This window comes from Nansenia antarctica (assembly GCF_963989245.1).
Source record: "Nansenia antarctica genome assembly, chromosome: 17".
NCBI lineage: Eukaryota > Metazoa > Chordata > Actinopteri > Argentiniformes > Microstomatidae > Nansenia > Nansenia antarctica.
In genome coordinates this window covers 8712139-8734226 of record NC_137687.1, presented here as the reverse complement: position 1 = coordinate 8734226, position 22088 = coordinate 8712139, and the positions used below count along the sequence as shown (strand labels likewise).

The 22088-nt window shown below is 41.7% G+C and overlaps 3 protein-coding genes across 3 annotated transcripts in view; 2 read left to right on the top strand and 1 right to left on the bottom strand.

Moving 5' to 3' along the window:
• LOC308172704 (A-type potassium channel modulatory protein DPP6-like) overlaps window positions 1–3037 on the top strand; it is a gene marked incomplete at both ends in the record, with an annotated part of 152240 nt that extends 149203 nt beyond the window's left edge. Inside the window, 4 exons of the mRNA XM_080547644.1 lie at window positions 886–944; window positions 1457–1529; window positions 1664–1737; window positions 2888–3037. Coding sequence (XP_080403770.1) covers window positions 886–944; window positions 1457–1529; window positions 1664–1737; window positions 2888–3037 — 356 coding nt within the window. The remainder of the gene's footprint in view (window positions 1–885; window positions 945–1456; window positions 1530–1663; window positions 1738–2887) is intronic.
• Window positions 3038–5166: 2129 nt separating this feature from the next.
• ggh (gamma-glutamyl hydrolase (conjugase, folylpolygammaglutamyl hydrolase)) lies at window positions 5167–14345 on the bottom strand. Its single transcript, XM_080547811.1, has 9 exons — window positions 14143–14345; window positions 13635–13743; window positions 13254–13304; window positions 12391–12475; window positions 12019–12157; window positions 9292–9398; window positions 8691–8784; window positions 8142–8276; window positions 5167–5421 (listed from the first exon to the last, which is right to left on the bottom strand). Exons 1-9 carry the CDS (start codon window positions 14249–14251, stop codon window positions 5300–5302), a joined length of 951 nt encoding a protein of 316 aa, XP_080403937.1. The 5' UTR covers window positions 14252–14345; the 3' UTR covers window positions 5167–5299.
• Window positions 14346–18680: 4335 nt separating this feature from the next.
• Window positions 18681–21801, top strand: LOC308172357 (C-reactive protein-like; the record flags this gene model as incomplete). The annotated part of the gene is made up of 3 exons (XM_080547269.1): window positions 18681–18769; window positions 18919–19351; window positions 21784–21801. The coding sequence occupies 3 exons, from the start codon at window positions 18681–18683 to the stop codon at window positions 21799–21801; spliced, it is 540 nt and encodes a 179-aa protein (XP_080403395.1).
• Between the last annotated feature and the right edge of the window lie 287 nt (window positions 21802–22088).

Here is a 22088-nt window from a genome sequence, read left to right as displayed (position 1 = left end):
ACATGTGTTCTCAGATGACCAGAATAGTGTAGTGTAGTGTAGCAGTGAAACACAGCTGGCGCTTTTGTCTAATAACATCTTGTGTAGCTACCAATGTCTAATTTTAGGGTTCAATTTCATGACAAATTGTCTACCTGCTTCTACTAAAAACTTTTTTTTTTAAACGTTACTGCTACTAATTACAGTAGGTAGGGGTTTAATAGGTTCAGAGTCTAAGTTCCATCGCTGAAGAAATGTCACGGTATGAAGTGGTTGATTGATTGATTGATTGATTTATTTATTTATTTGGGTAAAAAGTACAGACAGTACATCCCAGAGGATAGCAGGTGAAAGCGTAACTGAAACACTTGTTTCCAACGTGGTCCTCGTTGGTAGACAAAAACAACCAAGACAAGAACATACAAAAAACTATGCACCAAGAAACACACAAAGAGCATACAATACACCAGAACATACAAGATACAATCAGAATACAGTTTTGTCATTGCATGAAGTGCAGCCAATAAAATACTTCTGTGAATGACGTGTGTGTGTCTGTGTGTGTGTGTGTGTGTGTGTGTGTGTGTGTGTGTGTGTGTGTGTGTGTGTGTGTGTGTGTCTGTCTGTCTGTCTGTGTGTGTGTGTGTGTGTGTGTGTGTGTGTGTGTGTGTGTGTGTGTGTGTGTGTGTGTGTGTGTGTGTGTGCATGGATTTGCACGTGTACATATTGCTAGAGTATAATTAACAAAATCAATGTTGACAGTCAAGTAAACTGATATCCAAACAGTTCCAGGTGTCGGAGATAAGTGTGGCCGTGTTCAGATAAAGACGTGTTTTGTACTGAGGGAAATCAGGCAACACATCTGAATCTGAATAATTGATCATGAAAACCTCCCGTCTCTTCCAGCGTCAGCGTTCTCAGAGAGATACCTGGGACTGCCCAAGCCTGACACCAGAGCCTACACGGTAGGCTGCTCTCACAGCAACCTTCACTGGTTGGGATGAAATAATTAAAAAGCGTTATGGAACGAGAAGCTAGTTCCTATCGAGTTCCATAACGCTTTTACACAACGGTTACCACATTTTATCTATCAATATTTCACAAAAGAAAGACGAGAAACTTTTAATGAATATTTTAATGGACCTATGTTTTATTGTAAGTGTATTCATCCGCTGTTTATCACAGTTGTTTAATCGGTTGCTAAGCAACGGTAAGAATGTAACTTCGATAACGGTAATATATACAAACGCAGAGTAATATGAAAAGATGTCAACATTCCATTTAGCCGTGCGTACATCATGGATATCGGCACGGCTGGAACGCAAACTGACCAATAGAGACAATGGACCAAACTGACCGATAGAGACAATGGACCAAACTGACCAATAGAGACAATGGACCGGATCTATCCGTTGTATAACCTCATATATGTTCCTGTTGTGTTGGTCCATTGACCTGACGTCTCTCTCCTCCTCAGATGTCCAACCTCGCCCACAGAGCCTCCCAGTTCCTAGACAAGAAGTTCCTCATTGTTCATCCGACAGCCGACGGTAGGACAGTCTCTGTCTCTGTAGACCGAAACACTCTCTGTGTCCGAAGCTCGTCTACGGAAACCAGAAGGTTATATTTGTGTACGTCATAACTATTTGTTTTTGTCTTTTGTTTTTCTCCTTCTACCTTCTAGAAAAAGTTCACTTCCAGCACTCAGCGAAGTTCATCTCACAGCTCATTAACGAGAGGGCGAACTACACTCTACAGGTGTGTGTGTGTGTGTGTGTGTGTAAGACTTCTACTGCCCCCCCCTTGTACTGTTTCTCCAGTGTCTCCAGTGTCTATAAAAAAAGAATAAACATAATTTTTTCTTCTGTCACGACGACTGCCAATGGCCCCTGGCCCGAGCTAGATTACTCTTCCTGCTACGACTGGTGGATTGACGATTCACTTACTTAGTCGAATGTATCGATTGTAAGTCGCTTTGGAATAAGGCGTCTGCTAAATGCCAAAAATGTTAATGTAATGTAAATCGGTGTGAGGGTGACTATATGGGTAGAAATTAGATAGATGGCAGACAGAATGGACATTTGTTTGAGTGGACGGATAAGGCGAATCTTAAGACTCTTATTTCTACTGTATGACGGAGCGTCTCTGAGGTTCGATGCTCTTCCACTAGGGGGCAGACTCACTCCAGGAGCTCAATGGTCCCATCCCGTGAAAGGGATTTAACCTCACAATGCCCTGGGTCTGGCTTAATGAGATTAGAACCCCCCTGTGTAGGGCTTGCATTAACACACCAGCTAATCCCATTAACATTATACAACATTCAGAAGTTAGGATTTATCTTATTGCTACGCAAACACACACACACACACACACACACACACACACACACACACAATATGAGCTGATTGGGCACGTCAGTGTTGAGATTCTCATCGTCCAATCAAGGCTCTTGTTTGTCATTTGTCATTTGAAAAGAACAAATTATTGTAATCATGATCTCGTCCTTCAACACAAATCGAAAACAGTCCTAAAGAATCCTGTGCATGCCTACCAAGCCCTACATATGTACTGTATAGACTCTGGTCACCAACCCTCATGTCCTCATGTATTTTATTCCTTCAGCCATTCGGCTGCTAGATGAGTAGACCCAGCAGGGAGAGAGGGGGACCTGCCATCTCCTATGCACTTTACTTGTTATGCTCTTCATGCAATTTCTTTTGCATCCTTGAATCTGTTCTTAAACTTGAACTGTCGGACTTGCACTTGTGAACCGTAGACTGGGTGCTGAGCTCCAGTGGTGAGTGTGTTGTTGTGTGATCGTGTTTGTGTTTGTGGCCATGAACTGTGGAAACTGAATTGCTCTTCGGGGGTATAAATCAAGTATTGTGTATCTGTCCTGTCCCGTCAGATCTACCCAGACGAGGGCCACTTCATCCACAGCGAGGCCACGCGGCAGCACCTCAGCCAGTCGCTGGTCAACTTCTTCGAGGAATGTTTCAGGCTACCGGACAAGGTGTTCGAGGAGAGGCTGGAGGAGGAGACAGAGGAAGAGGGTTAACCACCGCCGTCGCTCCTCATCATCACCACGATCACCTACGACCATCTGGCCCACCGCCCCCCCAAGCACAACGCCAGCCCCCCCCCCCGTTTCCACACACAATATGCAACCAACCTCCTCTTGGTTTTCAGTACCCCCCCTTCTGCCGTTTTGGTTTGAGCATTCTGGAAGTTTCCACTCTGTTTTTAGCATGATGAACCCGGGACTGCCTTCTGGGCAGATGCTTGCTTCACTTAACTCCTCCCCCCCCCCCCCGACTTCCCCTCCTCCCTTCGATTCTTCTTCTTCTTCTTCACCTTTCAGTACGCTACGAGAGAGTCGACGGTGGTTTTTGTTGACCGTCGTCGACACGCACGGATGGACGGAGATGACCGAGGTCATGTTTGGAGCGTGTTGTTAGTCAGTTCTGAGTTCTGCCAGGAGAGGGCAGTGTCCTACTGCGGTCTACAGTACATTCGATGGACAAGCCTCCTCCTCAACCTAAACTACTGGTGGGAGAGTCCCACACAAACTCTTTAACGGTCAGTGAGGAGAAGGGAAACTTTATAGCACAAACTTTTGGGGGGGGGATGTGGGATGTGGTTGGTTAAAATGTGCAGAAATGCCCAGTGTATTGGGAGGTGTGTGTGGGGGGGGGGAAGAGTGTGTGGAGAGGGAATGCTACTATTTTTCAAATTGTGAAAACCTTTACATGTTGGACCTTGCTTGTGTCTATCGTCCCTCTGTAAAGTAGCACATGAAAAACCACATTCAATTGGGTATCGACGAATCTTTTTCTTCTTTTTTTTCAGTGTTCCAAGTTTGTCCTGATCTTTCAACCCTTCTTGTAGACCGAAGTATGTATTTCGATGGTGTAGACTCCGTTTTTCCATGTAACTAAAAGATGCGGCAGGGAGAAGGATGTTAAACAGAAGTCACAGATGTCTAATATCGTTCTCGAATCGCTTGCAGAGTCTGTTTTGTTGTCGAGTCTTTTTTCATCCGTTTCGTTTCGTTACTCACAGTATTATCCTCCCAGTCCTTCAGAAATGGAACCATGTAAAGTTGTTTTAGTCACCGTGCCTTACTTTGGGAGCAGGAGGTCTTTCTGAAGGTCAAGCCTTGTGAAAGTGTGAAGAGTTTCAGTTGGGGGAAAAAAACTGAAATGATATTCAATGACAACTCGTGTTCTGAACTGTAATATCATTCTATACAACGCCCATACGATTAGTATGGAGTATAAACAGACCAGTCAATGGTGGTCTTTTCACTTCCAAATAACCTATGACATCATACCAAAATGTTTATAGAGTACTCCCTGCATGTGTCATACTGTTATTTTTTTAAATATTCATGAATGGTAATGTATGTCAGGTATGCTAACTCATAGCATACACATGTTTGTTATGGTACTGTACAACAGTACAAGGTATTACCCCCTATGTTACCTCAGTGTTACTGGTGACAGCCATTGGTGGGGATGAGGAGTCACTGTAGAATCAGTGTTGTTACAGCCACTGTTTATGCCCCAAAATAGTACATTGTACTGTACATAGTTTCAATAATGTAGCCTACATTAACATCACAAACAGATAATGCTAATGAATCCACACAGAAAACTGCATTTTATAAATATCTGGAGGCACAAGTTAGCGTTTTAATTTATTTGCGTTTGTTTGAATGCTCATTCAGACTGTTACTGTACGTTCTCGATGCATGTTAGCAAAGTTATTTGTGAATCAAAAGCTCAATTTCAACAAAAAGTATTTTTGACATCTTGAATGTTTCTTACTGGGCTTTGCATTACCATCTCCAGTAGTATTATTGTGATTGAGATCCCAGTCTCGTCAGCTTGTAAATGTGTAAATGTAAACTCAAAATATCATTTTCAGTCTCTTAATATCTGAGTGTTTTTTGTGCATTACGCATTTTGAAAGTTACATTTTTAATATGATTTTTTTGTTCTCCTGTTCCGGTCCTTGGATTGAGTTTTGAGTGGATTAAACAATCATCAGTGGCGATGGTGAATCTTCTGATGCCAGCGATTAAACATCCAGAAAGACAATGTCCACACGCTCTTGACTTTGTCCCCCAAAGCAGAACAAGACGCAGCTAAGGCAACATGGCAGAACGTGGCATGGAAGTAAATGTTACAATAAAAAGTATTTTATCATCGTATACATGTTGTAGCAGATCTGTTTGTGGTCAAAATTGCATCTGCCAAGTGTGAATTGTGATTGGGAATTTGAAATGATGAATGTGTAATCATCATCATCACAAAGATTATCCAAAGAAATATTTCTGTTCAAAGCTGGAGACATTGCCAGTGTAATGAGGCTGGTAGTTGTAGATCAGAGCCTTCATCTCTGCCTCTTTGTTGGCAAACGTGTGGAAGTTTTTTCTGGCTGTTAATGAGGAAAGAAGTGAGTTAGAGTGACAGAAGACGGTCACACGTTACGTTTACGTTTCATCACGATTGTAAGTTACATGTTACAAGTATTGCAATTACTAATTTGTCACACTTGGGTTATGGTTGGGGTTATGGTTAAGGTCAGGCTATACAGAATTACTAGTGTGAAAAAACGAATGTAGTGTTACTGCAAAAACATATACAGCAATCAGCACACATGTTAAAGGTCCCATATTATGAAAACCTCACTGTTTCAGTGCTTGTACACATACATGTGGGCTTACTAGCACACACTGAAATAGAACAACCCAGTCAGCTTTTGTGGGAGGCCTATTTCAGAAAACATGTGATTCAACCAGTCATTCTCATTAGAATGATATTTGAATGATACAATTGAGCAATACAATAATAGAATAGTAAAAAAAAATTATGTGTCCGTGTGTCTGCATTTAGCATTGTAGCCCATCGTGCATCTGGTGGGACTTTGGTGGAGGGCATGTGATATAGTATGATATATTATGATGTAATAGTAAGCGTAACAAAAAAAGAACATGCTATACTATGTTCTTTTTTTGTGACGCTTACTATACTACATCATAATATATCATACGATAACATACTATACTATATCATATTATAAATGTGTGTCCTTGTGCTTTTGTATTACAATAAAGGAAACAAATAATTAAGTGAAAGAAACACTTGTATAGTATGATATATTAATTTTATTTTTCACTTCTTTTTTTTCCCTTAGTATGATAATAATATATCATACTAAGGAAAAAAAGAATGAAGTGAAAAAAAAGATATAATATATCATACTATACTGTTCTTTTTTTTCACTTCATTCTTTTTTTTCTTAGTATGATATATTATTATCATACTAAGGAAAACAATTATAAAGTGAAAATGTTATAATTTAATAATAAGATATAATATATCATACTAGAAAAAAAGAACATAGTATAGTATTATATATTTTGTTTTTTGCACTTTATTATTTTTTTCCTCAGTATGATAGTATAGTATGATATATTATTATATAGGGTGGGCGAATGGAACCAACCTGGGTCAGTACAGACTAGAACTGACCATGAAACTTCCTGAAAGAGGAATCAATACCAACTGTATTCAGAATTTCAGACCAGGTAAATGTAAGTATGTAAAAAAATATGTGCTGTGAGTTTCTTTAGCCTTGTAGCACTAGCTAACGCTAACAGCAGAGGTATTAGATGGAATGTTCTAGAAAGTTACTGGCGTTACTGGCTGCAGGACCCACGATAACGTTTATGGTCAGGGGTGCACATAACTGGTGCGCCAGTGCGCATGCGTCGCCAAAATGCATGTTGCGCGGAGGATCAGCGGCATGAACGCGCTCTTGCGCACCAACAGCTGGAAGCGCTGGGAGAGGAATTGACTTCCTCAAAACTCCTACTGCTAACTGCTGACTGCCCGTTAATACCAATACCATATCCTTTCATGACCACAATGTACCCACCGACGACGACCACGGCGACTCCCCTCACGAAAACATTCGGAAAGTATCGTAACTTGTACTTTCATTCCGCGTATCGCGCATCGCATGGTTATCACGCCGACACGTGAAAATTCAGTCCCGAACGACTCGTCGCTAAAAGGAAAAACAACACCAAGGCACTTCACGTTTCTTTTCTCTGAAGCTTTCAAACGTTCAGACGTTTGTTTTACAGCTTCATTATCGCACCTCGACCCCTGACCCAGGGAATATGGTTGGGAATTATATTAGAAGGAAAAAAAAAAGACTTTGTTGCACAATCAAAATAATGAGCTATTTAAAGTGATAGACAACATCCTCTACCATGGTTGAAATTGAGGACAGTATTAACAACAGTCAAGAGAGCAGTGATGATGATGATTAAGCTTGTAGCATAAGTAAATGCTTAGGCTGTAACTTTTTGTTGAAAGTTGATTTCAGTGTTTACAGAACAGAGCAGTGCTTAAGGAGATATCAGTTGATTTCATTGTATTTAAAGAACAGACATTCAGTTAGTGCTTAAATAGATGTCAGTTGATTTCATTGTGTTTAAAGGAGTCTGACAGACTTTCATGCTTAAAGAGCAGTCATTTGATTTTTCATTTGTTTCTTTTGTTTTGCACACAATCATTTGTTCGTTCATCTTATTTTTGAATAAATGTCGTTTTGCTAATATAAGTTATCCATGTATCCCTTTTTTATCCATCCTGTGGGACGGGTCGTGACTCGTGAGCTCGGGGAGCACCAAGCAGCATCCCTAGGTGCTCCCCTGAGCACTGGCCCCAAAAAGTTATGTGCACCCCTGTTTATGGTATTAGTTTAACAATAGTTTAACGATTCGAAAAATAAAATGGTCAAACTGCAGGAGTTCCTTTGCTTGGCAACGTTGTGTAACTTTGATTAGCACCCAGCAGCTAACCTGCTCAGACCATACAGCTGTACTAGCTGGGCAGTGTGTGTAAAGTAAAGCCCAGGCTAATATGACCATTCTCCACAGATATACTTAGCCAATACAGTAATACTAGTATTAGTGATGCTTCTGCAGTTCTGTTGCAGCTCCAGTATGACTATGAACACTGTCAACAGCCCTCGGCCTCTCCTGTTGCGGTCATATAATCTCATATTGTATTAGGAACACTGAAAAAGATTATAATATGGGGCCTTTAAGACAACAAGGAAATACATTTGGCAAATGTTTCTACCTTCGTTGACGAAGAAATCAGCCATGTAGAAAGTCATCTTCACAGCAGAGGGAGAGTGAGGGATGTAGGACTTGGTCCATTCAAATGGATTCTTCTCGGGGTGCCACTGGGTTCCATAGATGGGGAAGTTATACGCTGCAGAGGAACAACATCAACTGATGAATCATCTGATGACAATTTGACCACGAGAGTAAATCGTTTTTTATATCTTTGCACTTTGCAAATTTCAGACCCCTCCTGTCCCCTCCTCTCCATGAATTTTCCTAGATATGTGCGTTCTACCACCCAGTATCCTTACATTTTCAAAATCACATCAGGATAAGCTTGTATAAAGCATTTATTTTTTTCTGTGTAGGAGGCAGGATAATTTACAAGACGGCCAACTAGTGGTCGTTGTGTGTAAGTAGCAGCATTCCATTGTAAAGACTATGGTCATTTGACCCCCGAGGCCGCTCTTATAGTAGATACAATAGGCACGCCTGTTCTAGTGTTAAGGGGAATATGTCTTGATAGGTTTTAACATCTGTGATATTGCACTGGGCTCTTTACCTTCCATAGTTGACAGGAACTCTATCTTCGCATCGTCAGTGTTTGTAGACAGGACTTTGTAGAAATCCTTCAAGTCCTTGTTGCTGTTAAAAGTCTGGAACAGAATAAAACACTCAGGTACAAGAGGCTGTCATATACTGTGAACACCAAGGGGTTTGTGAACACCTGCCTGTGGTTGTTAGGTGCAGGCGGTAGAGGTTAGTGATGGGACACAGCACACTCCTCCTGAGACCTTACCACCCCCCGGCACTGTGTCTCCTGAGACACCTGCTTTTACCCTATACTGTGTCTCCTGAGACACCTGCTTTTACCCTATACTGTGTCTCCTGAGACTTCTACTGCCCCCCCTTGTACTGTCTCTTCAGTGCCCCCCCGTGTACTGTCTCTCCTATAATAACTGTCTCGTCTATAATAAAAATAAAAATAAATGTTTTCACGACGACTTCCAGTGGCCCCTGGCCTGAGCTCGATTACTCTTCCTGCTACGACTGGGGAATTGATGATTCACTTCTTCAGTCAAATGTATTGATTGGAAGTCGCTTTGGAATAAGGCATCTGCTAAATGCCCCAAAAAATTAAAATGTGAACACTAGAGTCATACCTCCATGGTGATGCTCCACTTATGGGAGTTCTCTGTCATTGGTTCAGTGGCCAGAGCGTCCATGATGTCTGCTGGGAAGTCCTTGAACAGCCTACTCCCACTGGTCTCTTTAGGAGCATAGTAAATGGTAAATGGACTGACTTATATAGCGCCTTTATCCAAAGCGCTTTACAACGGCCTCTCATTCACCCATTCACACACACATCAATGGCGGCAAGCTACCATGCAAGGCGCCGGCCCGCTCACTGGGAGCAATTTGGGGTTCAGTGTCTTGCCCAAGGACACTTCGACATGTGGCCGTGCTCGAACCGCCGATCTGCCAACCGTGCGATCATTAGACGCCGGCTCTACCTCCTGAGACACAGCCGCCCAAACCAACCAAACTCATATTACCCTAATGGCAGTATGTGTATGTTCCCTGATACATGTGTGTACACAGTACTCAAGTTGTAAAAGAAAATCATATATTTTATCATATGGGGACAACTTTAGCATCCCCACAGCGTCAGTGACTTCAGTGTCAGTGACTTCAGTGTCAGTGACTTCAGTGTCAGTGACTTGGTAAATATGTCATGTGCGTGCCCCCTCGCCCACAGTATTTTACTCAATATGCGCAAAACTAAATGTTGAAATAACAGTAATACCACGTTCATTGTTAGAATGACATAAGATGGAAAGGGGGGATGGCAGTTTTAGAAGGGGGATGATTTTGACCGTTTTTATTTCAGGGGGGATACCATCCCCCCTCAACTCGAGTGCTGTGTATACAGTATGCACTGTGGTCCTGAGGTGACAGACCAGTACAGTCATACAGACCAGTACAGTCATACAGACCAGTACAGTCATACAGACCAGTCCAGTCATACAGACCAGTCCAGTCATACAGACCAGTACAGTCCAGTCATACAGACCAGTACAGTCATATAGACCAGTACAGTCATACAGACCAGTACAGTCATACAGACCAGTCCAGTCATACAGACCAGTACAGTCATACAGACCAGTACAGTCATACAGACCAGTACAGTCATACAGACCAGTACAGTCATACAGACCAGTCCAGTCATACAGACCAGTACAGTCATACAGACCAGTCCAGTCATACAGACCAGTCCAGTCATACAGACCAGTACAGTCATACAGAACAGTACAGTCATACAGACCAGTACAGTCATACAGACCAGTCCAGTCATACAGACCAGTACAGTCATACAGACCAGTACAGTCATACAGACCAGACCAGTCATACAGACCAGTACAGTCATACAGACCAGTACAGTCATACAGACCAGTACAGTCATACAGACCAGTACAGTCATACAGACCAGTACAGTCATATAGACCAGTACAGTCATACAGACCAGTACAGTCATACAGAACAGTACAGTCATACAGACCAGTACAGTCATACAGAACAGTACAGTCATACAGACCAGTACAGTCATACAGACCAGTACAGTCATACAGACCAGTACAGTCATACAGACCAGTCCAGTCATACAGACCAGTACAGTCATACAGACCAGTACAGTCATACAGACCAGTACAGTCATACAGACCAGTACAGTTATACAGACCAGTACAGTCATACAGACCAGACCAGTCCAGTCATACAGACCAGTACAGTCATACAGACCAGTACAGTCATACAGACCAGTACAGTCATACAGACCAGTACAGTCATACAGACCAGACCAGTACAGTCATACAGACCAGTACAGTCATACAGACCAGTACAGTCATACAGACCAGTACAGTCATACAGACCAGTACAGTCATACAGACCAGTCCAGTCATATAGACCAGTACAGTCATACAGACCAGTACAGTCATACAGACCAGTCCAGTCATATAGACCAGTACAGTCATACAGACCAGTACAGTCATACAGACCAGTACAGTCATACAGAACAGTACAGTCATACAGACCAGTACAGTCATACAGACCAGTACAGTCATACAAACCAGTACAGTCATACAGACCAGTACAGTCATACAGACCAGTACAGTCATACAGACCAGTACAGTCATACAGACCAGTCCAGTCATACAGACCAGTACAGTCATACAGAACAGTACAGTCATACAGACCAGTACAGTCATACAGACCAGACCAGTCCAGTCATACAGACCAGTCCAGTCATACAGACCAGTACAGTCATACAGACCAGTACAGTCATACAGACCAGTACAGTCATACAGACCAGTACAGTCATACAGACCAGACCAGTACAGTCATACAGACCAGTACAGTCATACAGACCAGTACAGTCATACAGACCAGTACAGTCATACAGACCAGTCCAGTCATACAGACCAGTACAGTCATACAGACCAGTACAGTCATACAGACCAGTACAGTCATACAGACCAGTACAGTCATACAGACCAGTACAGTCATACAGACCAGACCAGTACAGTCATACAGACCAGTACAGTCATACAGACCAGTACAGTCATACAGACCAGTACAGTCATACAGACCAGTCCAGTCATACAGACCAGTCCAGTCATACAGATCAGTACAGTCATACAGACCAGTACAGTCATACAGACCAGTACAGTCATACAGACCAGTACAGTCATATAGACCAGTACAGTCATACAGACCAGTACAGTCATACAGACCAGTACAGTCATACAGACCAGTACAGTCATACAGACCAGTCCAGTCATACAGACCAGTACAGTCATACAGACCAGTACAGTCATACAGAACCCTCCTACCTTTGGTGAAGATCAATGGCAGGGCCACCCCGCTGGTGTTGGTCCGGGACAGGAGGTTATTTCCACTGGTCAGATACATCAACTCCTCAAATCCCAGACAGGTCCCCCACACAGGGAAATAGTCACCTTTTGAATGGGCCTGCAAATAGATAGATCGATAGATCGATAGATCTTAATTTAGTCAGGACAGTGCACATGAATGAACAGTCACTTATACAGAGTATGGTGACAGTAAATATGCCGGATTTAGCTGTGAGCTCATTTGTATCCATTAGTCCTCATGACAAATAAGAATGTTACATTTAAAATCATTTCCCTATATATACTGTATTTGGAGGCAAGAAAAATTAGTGAAATGCCAAGCATTCATACCTCCATGGCCATCTCGTAAAATATTTTTGCAGCTTTCGCATAGCCAGATGTGATTAGGTTAGCCCCACCACCAGGAAAGAGTATTCTACAAGGGACAATGTCAATAATAGTCATTTTTTAAAATGCTGGGGTGTTTTCTGTCAAGCTTCAAAACAGACAAATAAAAGTAGCTAAAAATAGCAGTAGGCTAAAATCTAACTTCAACCTTTGAGCCGGGAAAATCAAATGATAGTGCCCAATATAAACCTGCGTACGGTAGCTACAACACAACACACACAACACAGCATCAATGCCTGCTCTCATTCTGTCTGTTTGACCTGACATTCTTATGCAATCTCAGCAATGTTGAATGATAACAATAATTGTATACTACCAACCATGGCCAGTTTTATACTTATTGTGACCATAAACCCCCCAACAAACAAGCAGAAGTAGAATCACTGCATCAGCTGACCAAGTTGTCAAACTTGATCAGTCAGAAGCATTTACAGTGGGGGAAATAAGTATTGAACACATCAACATTTTGTCCAGTAAATGTATTTCCAATGAGCCTATTCAAGTGAAATTTGCACCAGACTTTGGTGTTAACTCAAACAAACTCCAAAACGTCCTGTTTTCATTCAACTTTATTACACATAACTTTATTTACATATGGACTTACATTGTTAGATGTTTTTGTCTTGACTGTTTGAGTTCATATCAAAGTCTGGTGCAAATTTCACTTGAATAGGCTCATTGGAAATACATTTACTGGACAAAATGCACTTCACTACTTATTTCCCTCACTGTAACTGTCCTGCAGATCATAAGGGGCTGTGCTGACCTGTCTATTGGGGGATATTGAAACAAACGTTGCCACCTACCCATTGAGGGAGTTGAACAGTGTTACGATCTCCTCTCGTGTGTGGTCTACCCTGTAGGGTTTCAGAGTTCAGGGTCATGGTGGGTCATGGGTTCATAGTACATTATATGTTTGCAATAGTGTTCTAACAAGTTAATCATTGACTTATTCAAAAACAGGACTCTTACAATAATGAAATGGTGCTAGATGAGATGACAATAATCAGGGTTCCCACGGGTCCTTGAAAGTTTGTGAATTTGAGAAAAAGAAATCAAGGTCTTAAAAGTTTTTGAAAATAGACATTAGGTCATTGAAAGGTGCTCGAAAGGTGGTTGAATGTGATGTTTCAGAAGGTGTGGGAACCCTGATAATGTTGTAGATGTTTGAAGCACACGAAGCTTACATGACAGGGACAACCCTAGCTCCTGCAGACTCCAGGTACTTCACATAGGACGCTGCTATGTAGGAGGTTCCCTCTGGGAGAGGTGTGTACACCTCCTGAGCCAGGATACCTGGGGACAGAGCACACAGTAGGGTTTAGAAAGAGGCGTGGTCACAACTGGAAATGGTTACAAAAAACATTTGCTCTATTTACATAAGTAAGTAAGTAAGTCATGTTTATTTATATAGCACATTTTACAACGCCAAAACAGCCGGCCCAAAGTGCTTAACAGAAAACACTAGTAAAAGAGAACAGATAAAAAATACACTAAAACAAGGTGCAATACAAAATACAAGTACAAAAAGTGCAGTGTCGGGAGGCAGGCTCACCTCAGGTCAAAGGCCAGGGAGGAAAGTGTGTCTTTACATTATAGAAGTGACTGATGCGAACGTCAAAACATGTTCAGTATTTTCAATTCACGTCTAAAAGATTGGTACAACACAGTAGCATATTCATGAGTCCAGCTTACCAATAATGGGTGCATCGTTCCTCTTCACAGCTGCGTGCAGAGGCAAAGCTGTGAAAGCAAAACAGAAGACTAGACCTGCAAGACAAAACGCTAGGACAGAGTAATGCATCTTGTAATGTGGTTAGGTCTTCGACAGGAGATTATCCCGGGCTAAAGCTTACTGCGAGGCAAAGTTCAAGGACAGCGCTGACAGGAATGTGACAGGCGTCTGACCCACTTCTATATATACGGCTAGCTCAGGTCATGTGACAAAGCAATAGGCTACTGGCAAACACAACACAGTCATGCCATCGATCAGTAGGTTATGTAATTATGTTTAAGGAAGGAAATACACAGTCTGTTTCTCCTTTAATGTCCAAACATATCCAACATGTCTATAAGGTACTATAAGGTACTTAGCTGGCCAGGTTAGACAGATTGTTGGTCACTATTGCATGTTTGTTTGAAAACTCAATGTATTGACTTTTTCAAAACAACACTGACAGTCAGTCAACATTATAACCTCAGCCTCGGTTTTCTTATGAAAGAAAGTGTCTTTTAAAATATACAAATCAGGTATCATGCTTTTATCTATGGCATGATCATGATCATAAAATGATCATACCATTTTAAATGATTCAAATAAAATAGATACATAATAATTCTTTTTTTTTTTCAAGATCAAATATACCTACTGTACAAGGGCTGTGGTTCTCAAACCTCTCCTCCACATATTTAAACATCTCAAACCTCTCGCTCCACCACCAGCACACCTGATTCAACTAATCAAGCACAAATCCTAATTGCTCTGTACTTGATTAGTTGAATCAGGTGTGCTGGTGGTGGAACAGATCAGATATGTGGAGCGGCCCGGGGGTCCCCGAGGAGAGGTTTGACAACCACTGGACTAAGGATTGTAGATGCCACAGATTGTTCATATCAATACAATAATACTGTACATAACTATTCATTATTCATATTTTAAAAACATCAAAAGAAATATATCTGTTCAAATGCAGACTTGGTTCCAGTGTAGACAGGCTGGTAGTTGTAGATCAGCGACTTTGTCTCTTCCTCTTTGGTGTCAAACTTGTGGGAGTTTTTTCTGTCTGTTAATGAGGGAAGCAGTGCCACAGATTAGAGTAGCCAGAGCAGAGGGTACACAGAACCAAGACTACGGTCATGTTCTCACATGAAAATCCGAATCATGACCAGGAGCAAGTGGATGAGATTGCAACATTGTTGCATACATTATTTCTCTGATTTGCGTTCTCACAGCCCTTTATGTAAACGAAGTAACATACGCAATCGAAGCAACAGACGTGGTAGTTGATTGGTCAGAAAAAAATAAAATTGCCCGTTCGTCCCTCTCTTATCCAGATCGACACACCTGCGCTGTTGTTTTCCTATGGACTGCCTCGAGCAGCGTTCTGACCAAAAGGGAAGTGATGGATGCGTCGTTTCTAATCCAAACCACCCTTTTCAAGCGGAGCATCCGTTGGTTGTACGACTTCGAATGCGCGTTCTCACAGCTCCAAACGACACAGAGCAAAACGAATTTTATCCAAAACTAGCAAGTGAAAAGATTCCAAGTGAAGCAAATGTTGTTTTTCCTATGGGTGTGTTCTCACTAGGGTGTGTTCTCACTAGAACATTTGCTTCACTTGGAATCAGAGTTTTGGATACAATTCGCTGGGAGTGACTTCGAATGAGACATGAAAAGACATGAATGACTTCGAACACACCCTGTTCTCCCTAGAACATTTGCTTAACTTGGAATCGGAGTTTTGGATAAGATTCGCTTTGCTCTGCGTCGTTTGGAGCTGTGAGAACGCGCATTCGAAGTCACTCCGTCCCAGGGCAAACAACCGACACATGCTCCTCCGCCTGATAAGGGTGGTTTCGCTCTGATTCGAAACGACGCGTGCATCACTTCGCTTTCGGTGAGAACGCTGCTCGAGGCAGTCCGTAGGAAAACAGCAGCGCATGCGTGTTGATCTGGATAAGAGTCACAGGTTTTAACATCTGTGATATTGCACTGTGCTCTACCTTCCATAGTTGACAGGAACTCTATCTGCCCATCGTCAGTATTCCGTGAGCTTAGAATTATAAGGTTCTATCTCCATTTTTGTAAAAATTGAGTTTTTTACCGAATCTGATCCATTAGGTGTTTATTAATGCCTGTGTGGTGTTATTTTTAAAATGTTGACATTTTTTAGTTAGTAATTAATAAAATACTATGGTTCCATCTCACAAAACATAATGTAATGTAAAAACGTTGACGCTCAATATCTCTGAACTACCCTAAACGGAGATAGAACCTTATAATTCTAAGCTCACGATTCGTTGACAGGACTTTGTAGAACTTCTTCAAGTCCTTGTTGCTGTTATAACTCTAGAATGTAATAAATAACTTACAGTTGTTGTTATAACTCTAGAATGTAATAAATAACATACAGTGCTGCTGTTATAACTCTAGAATGTAATAAATAACATACAGTGTTGCTGTTATAACTCTAGAATGTAATAAATAACATACAGTGTTGCTGTTATAACTCTAGAATGTAATAAATAACATACAGTGTTGCTGTTATAACTGTAGAATGTAATAAATAACATACAGTGTTGTTGTTATAACTCTAGAATGTAATAAATAACATACATCATTGTTGTTGTTATAACTCTAAAATGTAATAAATAACATACAGTGTTGCTGTTATAACTCTAGAATGTAATAAATAAAATACAGTGTTGTTGTTATAACTCTAGAATGTAATAAAAAACCTACAGTGTTGTTGTTATAACTCTAGAATGTAATAAATAACATACAGTGTTGCTGTTATAACTCTAGAATGTAATAAATAACATACAGTGTTGCTGTTATAACTCTAGAATGTAATAAATAACATACAGTGTTGCTGTTATAACTCTAGAATGTAATAAATAACATACAGTGTTGCTGTTAAAACTCTAGAATGTAATAAATAACATACAGTGTTGCTGTTATAACTCTAGAATGTAATAAATAACATACAGTGTTGCTGTTATAACTCTAGAATGTAATAAATAACATACAGTGTTGTTGTTATAACTCTAGAATGTAATAAATAACATACAGTGTTGCTGTTATAACTCTAGAATGTAATAAATAACATACAGTGTTGTTGTTATAACTCTAGAATGTAATAAATAACATACAGTGTTGCTGTAACTCTAGAATGTAATAAATAACATACAGTGTTGCTGTTATAACTCTAGAATGTAATAAATAACATACAGTGTTGCTGTTATAACTCTAGAATGTAATAAATAACATACAGTGTTGTTGTTATAACTCTAGAATGTAATAAATAACATACAGTGTTGTTGTTATAACTCTAGAATGTAATAAATAACATACATCACTGTTGTTAAAACTCTAGAATGTAATAAATAACATACAGTGTTGCTTCACTTTTACCCTGGTCATCGTTCCCCTCCTACTAAGGTTACCAACCAATCACATCACGTCAATACGATGTTTATGACCAATCACGTCAGACAGGGGTAGGACCAGCCATCAGACGCAACGAACCAGACGAACCCAACCAGCTCCATACTGCCATCTGCTGGTCAGGTCATGGTATGGCGGCTGTATCGACTGACTCACAAGTCAGGAATTTGGGGCAAAATATGTAGCCCACCATCATCTGTGATGTCTTGTCAATAAAGGTGCTGTGACAAACTGTGTCGATGTGTAGGCTATGTGGCCATATGTGGTCTTAAATGTTAAGTGTGTGAAAAAAATCGGATTTGGGTCACATTTCACTGCAGTGTGAACGTAGCCGTAGTGATACCACAGAGTACCAGGTATAGATAACCATGCACAGCTGCCCCGCATTCCCCAATCAGGTGGATGGCCCAGGGAAGCAGACTGCAGGCTTGTTAGCCCCACATGCCACACCTGGGCCTCCTCCACAGGACTCACAGATAAGGAGCAGCCACTTCCCTGTTTCACTGATCACAATAAAAAAGGACAGGAGAGACCAGACATCTTGGGAACTAAACTAGACATCTCCTGGATCAACAAAGCTACAGAACATCTGCCGTTCAGTAGAACTGACAAGGTAGGTTCTCTAACATGACATACGGTAAAAGCCATTTTGTCCATTAATGCCATGCAATTGAAGAGAATGCAAACCCATGTATACTGTGCACACAATGCATGCACATTGAAACCCTAATGTAATATTTGTTGTAAACAATGCTGTTGTATTGTGAACAGATGGAGAGACTCTTTGTGGTGCTGGTCATGTTCACCATGTGCTGGGCCTCTGACCCATTTCAGCATAAAGGTGAGACATCAGGTGACCATACTGTTGATTTACTTTGAACATGAACGCTCATTTGACATACGATCAGTATTCATATGGCAATGCGCACATACCTGGAAGTACACCATTTACATTTGTATAGGCACTGGAAATCTCTTCAGACAGTACTAACAATTCCATATGTGCTTTGAATGGTTTGATTTGATGGACTAAATCCTGTTTGTCTGACCAGACCTCACAGGTAAAATGTTTATATTTGGACAAGTGACGAAGAATGCACACGTGAAGCTGATCCCAATAGGAGAGATCCTTGGCTCTGTGTCCTTATGTCTCAGGTAACGTAGTGTTCAATACTTCTTCTGTCGTCAAGTTAAGACAACTCAAAACACCTTGACTGACGTTGACCTTGTGTCTGCATGGTGAATCCCTAGTTATATTGAACATTTCTTGATCTAACTCTATATTTATGAATCTCTTCCTGAAGGTATTTCACAGACCTGCAGAGAAATTATGTTCTGTTGTCCGGCGCCTCCATAAGACACTTCAACAACCTGATGCTGTTCAAGGGAGTTGGGGAACTGCAGTTTGGGATCATGGATAGAGTTCAAGTGTTTAAGGGGCTGCCACATGAGCCCTATGTGTGCGTGTCAGTGTGTGGGACCTGGAACTCCACCAATGGGATCAGCCAGGTGTGGACCAATGGGAAGCCCAGCCTGCGGAAGCAGGGCTACAGAGGGAGTAAAATTGATGGTGATCTCAGCATTGTTCTGGGTCAGGAGCAAGACAACTATGGGGGGGGCTTTGCTAACAGCCAGTCATTTGTTGGCCACATCACTGATGTGCATGTGTGGAACGGCGTCCTGTCTCCTTGTGAGATTCAGCACTTCACAGATAATGTAGACTACAGCCCAGGCGATGTGATTAACTGGGGGGATCTGACTTACATTGTGACTGGGCAGGTGTATGTAGAGGACACTCAACATCCTCAACTCGCTAAATGCAATACCTCATGATTTCCCCCCCCAACAAATCGTTGAATGTATTCTAGCTGAAATTGAGTCAGTTGAAGTCCAATACTTATGCCAATGTTTTATTCCCCACTGAATGTAATAAAAGTAGTTAAGCAGTAAACAGTTTCTTTGTTATTTCTTTATTGGAGTACAGAACAGGCTGTATGCACACACAGTTTTGTTTACCTTTTAGTCTCATAGAATCCTGATTCAGTGAGTGCCATGCTTGCTCATATTGAACACACTGCATGTTAGATGGCCTCTACACTCTGGGAGCACAGTTAATGCAGCTTATTTTGCTGTCCAGTCACAACCAATCAACCAACTCACATAGCAAAACATACAAAGAATTTCTTTGGAATAACACACCATAATTTGGACCACTGCCTCGTTTGCGGAATGATTGACACATCGGTCACAGGTGCTCGTGTGACGTACAAAGCTTTGTTCGGGTGATCACATGGTTTTTGCCAAATTGACGAGCATCGATACGTTTCGTTTGTATCTACGCACATTGCGTTGGAAGATCGACGTCATGACTACCGCGTCGACCGTAACATCAGTAGTCACTAGTCAGAACTGCAGAGTCACTCCCCATCTTCCGCCGGAGACTGAAGACCTCCATCTCTTCAGGTTACACCTTAACTGCTCCTCCTGAGACATCTACTACCCCCTGTACTGTCCCTCCTGAGACATCTACTACCCCCCAGCACTGTCTCCTGAGACATCTACTACCCCCCAGCACTGTCTCCTGAGACATCTACTACCCCCCAGCTCTGTGTCTCCTGAGACATCTACTACCCCCCAGCACTGTGTCTCCTGAGACATCTACTACCCCCCAGCACTGTGTCTCCTGAGACATCTACTACCCCCAGCACTGTGCCTCCTGAGACACCTACTACCCCCCAGCACTGTGTCTCCTGAGACATCTACTACCCCCCAGCACTGTCTGACTACGAGATGGTCGACCACCTGATAGATTGTATTGCTGATATTAATATTTGGATGACACAACATTTTCTCCAACTCAATCAAGAAAAAACAGAGGTATTGATCATTGGCGAGAAAACTGGGAGAAATGATCTGCTTATTTGAAAACACTAGCTCTTAGTGAGTGTCAGGCTAGGAATCTTGGTATCATAATTGACCCAGATCTAAATTTTGAAACCCATATTAATAATACTATTAAAACATAATTTTACCATTAAAGAAACATCACTAAGGTACAATCATTTCTCTCCCAGGCAGACACTGAAAAACGAATGCATGCGTTTGTTACTAGTAGGCTAGATTACTGTAATGCTCTCCTGACAGGTCTCCCCAAAACAATGATTAATAGACTACAAATGGTTCAGAATGCTGCTGCTCGTGTCCTTACTAGGACCAAACGAAGAGTGCACATCACACCTGTGCTGAGATCACTACACTGGCTCCCTGTCAGTTATAGAATAGACATTAAGATCCTTTTATTAGTCTATAAATCACTCCATTGCGATGCGCCCAAATACATGGTAGACATGCTCATAAGATACACACCAGCTAGACCCCTAAGGTCTAGTGGCACGGAACTTCTAATAGTACCAGAGGCTAGGACTAAGAGATTTGGAGTATAAGCTTTTAGCATATATGCTCCTAGATTGTGGAACACCCTACCTGAGGGCCTGAGGTTGTCTAAAACTCAGGAAATTTTAAGCGAGACCTTAAAACCTACTTATTCAATGTCGCCTTTTGTAACTAAGGGAGACATTGGACATTATAGAACTAGGATCACTATGCTATTACACCATACTCGTGCTTTGAGATCTTGTGTTGACAGGAAAAAGGACCTGGGTGCTGATGAGGCACTGTCAGCTCCCAGTAGCACCTAGAGCAGTACCAGAACCGGTACCAGGATGTACCTGGACCACAATCAGGTTGTATTGCTGTCATCTTTATTGTGTTGTTGCATCATAACTGCGCTTGAGATTCTCTTTTGGCAGGACCTGTGCCCATGCTGGATGCAGAATGATGCAGATATAACACTAAATGTATGGACAGTGTGTACGCCGATAATATGCAAGGAACTTTTCCTGGATACATGGTGTACTAGGTTTTTCACCCTTGCTTGCTTGCTATGCGCTGGTGGTCCTTGGGCCTCCCCTTGGGGTTCCCCGGCTGCCCCATGTGCCTGGTCTATTCCGCCGCCGGGGCACCTGCTTGGCCGTCCTTGTGCGGGGCCTTTTATGGTCTGTGCTTGCTTGGCTGGGCCGGGTGTGCTGGTGGTGGGGCGGGCTGGGTGTGTGGGGCGGCAGGGGGCGTGGGTGTGAACTCTAGATGGTCTCTTGTCTTCTCTACCACAGCACAGCAAAACAATATAGGCTATTGTGTAATATGTGTGAAGTTACTGTGTAAAGTTAAGCAATACAGAGACCTTATTTACGATTTGACGAGCTAAGTAACTCCTCATGTATTTCCTTAGTAAAAGCATTAAACAAAACATGTCGCAGAGCAGAAACCGTGCATGAACATGACCAAAAACACATGAACATAACATGTTTTTCAAAAATAAAAGATTAGATTTTTTTTTTAATAAAAATAAATAAAACACTTTCCCCCAACCATTATTATCTGGGGTTATACCGGTAAGCCTTTTTGCTTCATTCGC

Bases quoted from the DNA above. Each gene is read 5' to 3' on its own strand.
- ggh (XM_080547811.1), bottom strand. From the start codon at position 14,251: ATGCATTACTCTGTCCTAGCGTTTTGTCTTGCAGGTCTAGTCTTCTGT. The intron at 9,399-12,018 runs GTAGGAGGGTTC...ATGCTCCTAAAG, and splicing joins GCCATTGATCTTCACCAAAG to AGACCAGTGGGAGTAGGCTG. The intron at 8,785-9,291 runs GTATGACTCTAG...ATTCTGTTCCAG, and splicing joins AGTGGAGCATCACCATGGAG to ACTTTTAACAGCAACAAGGA.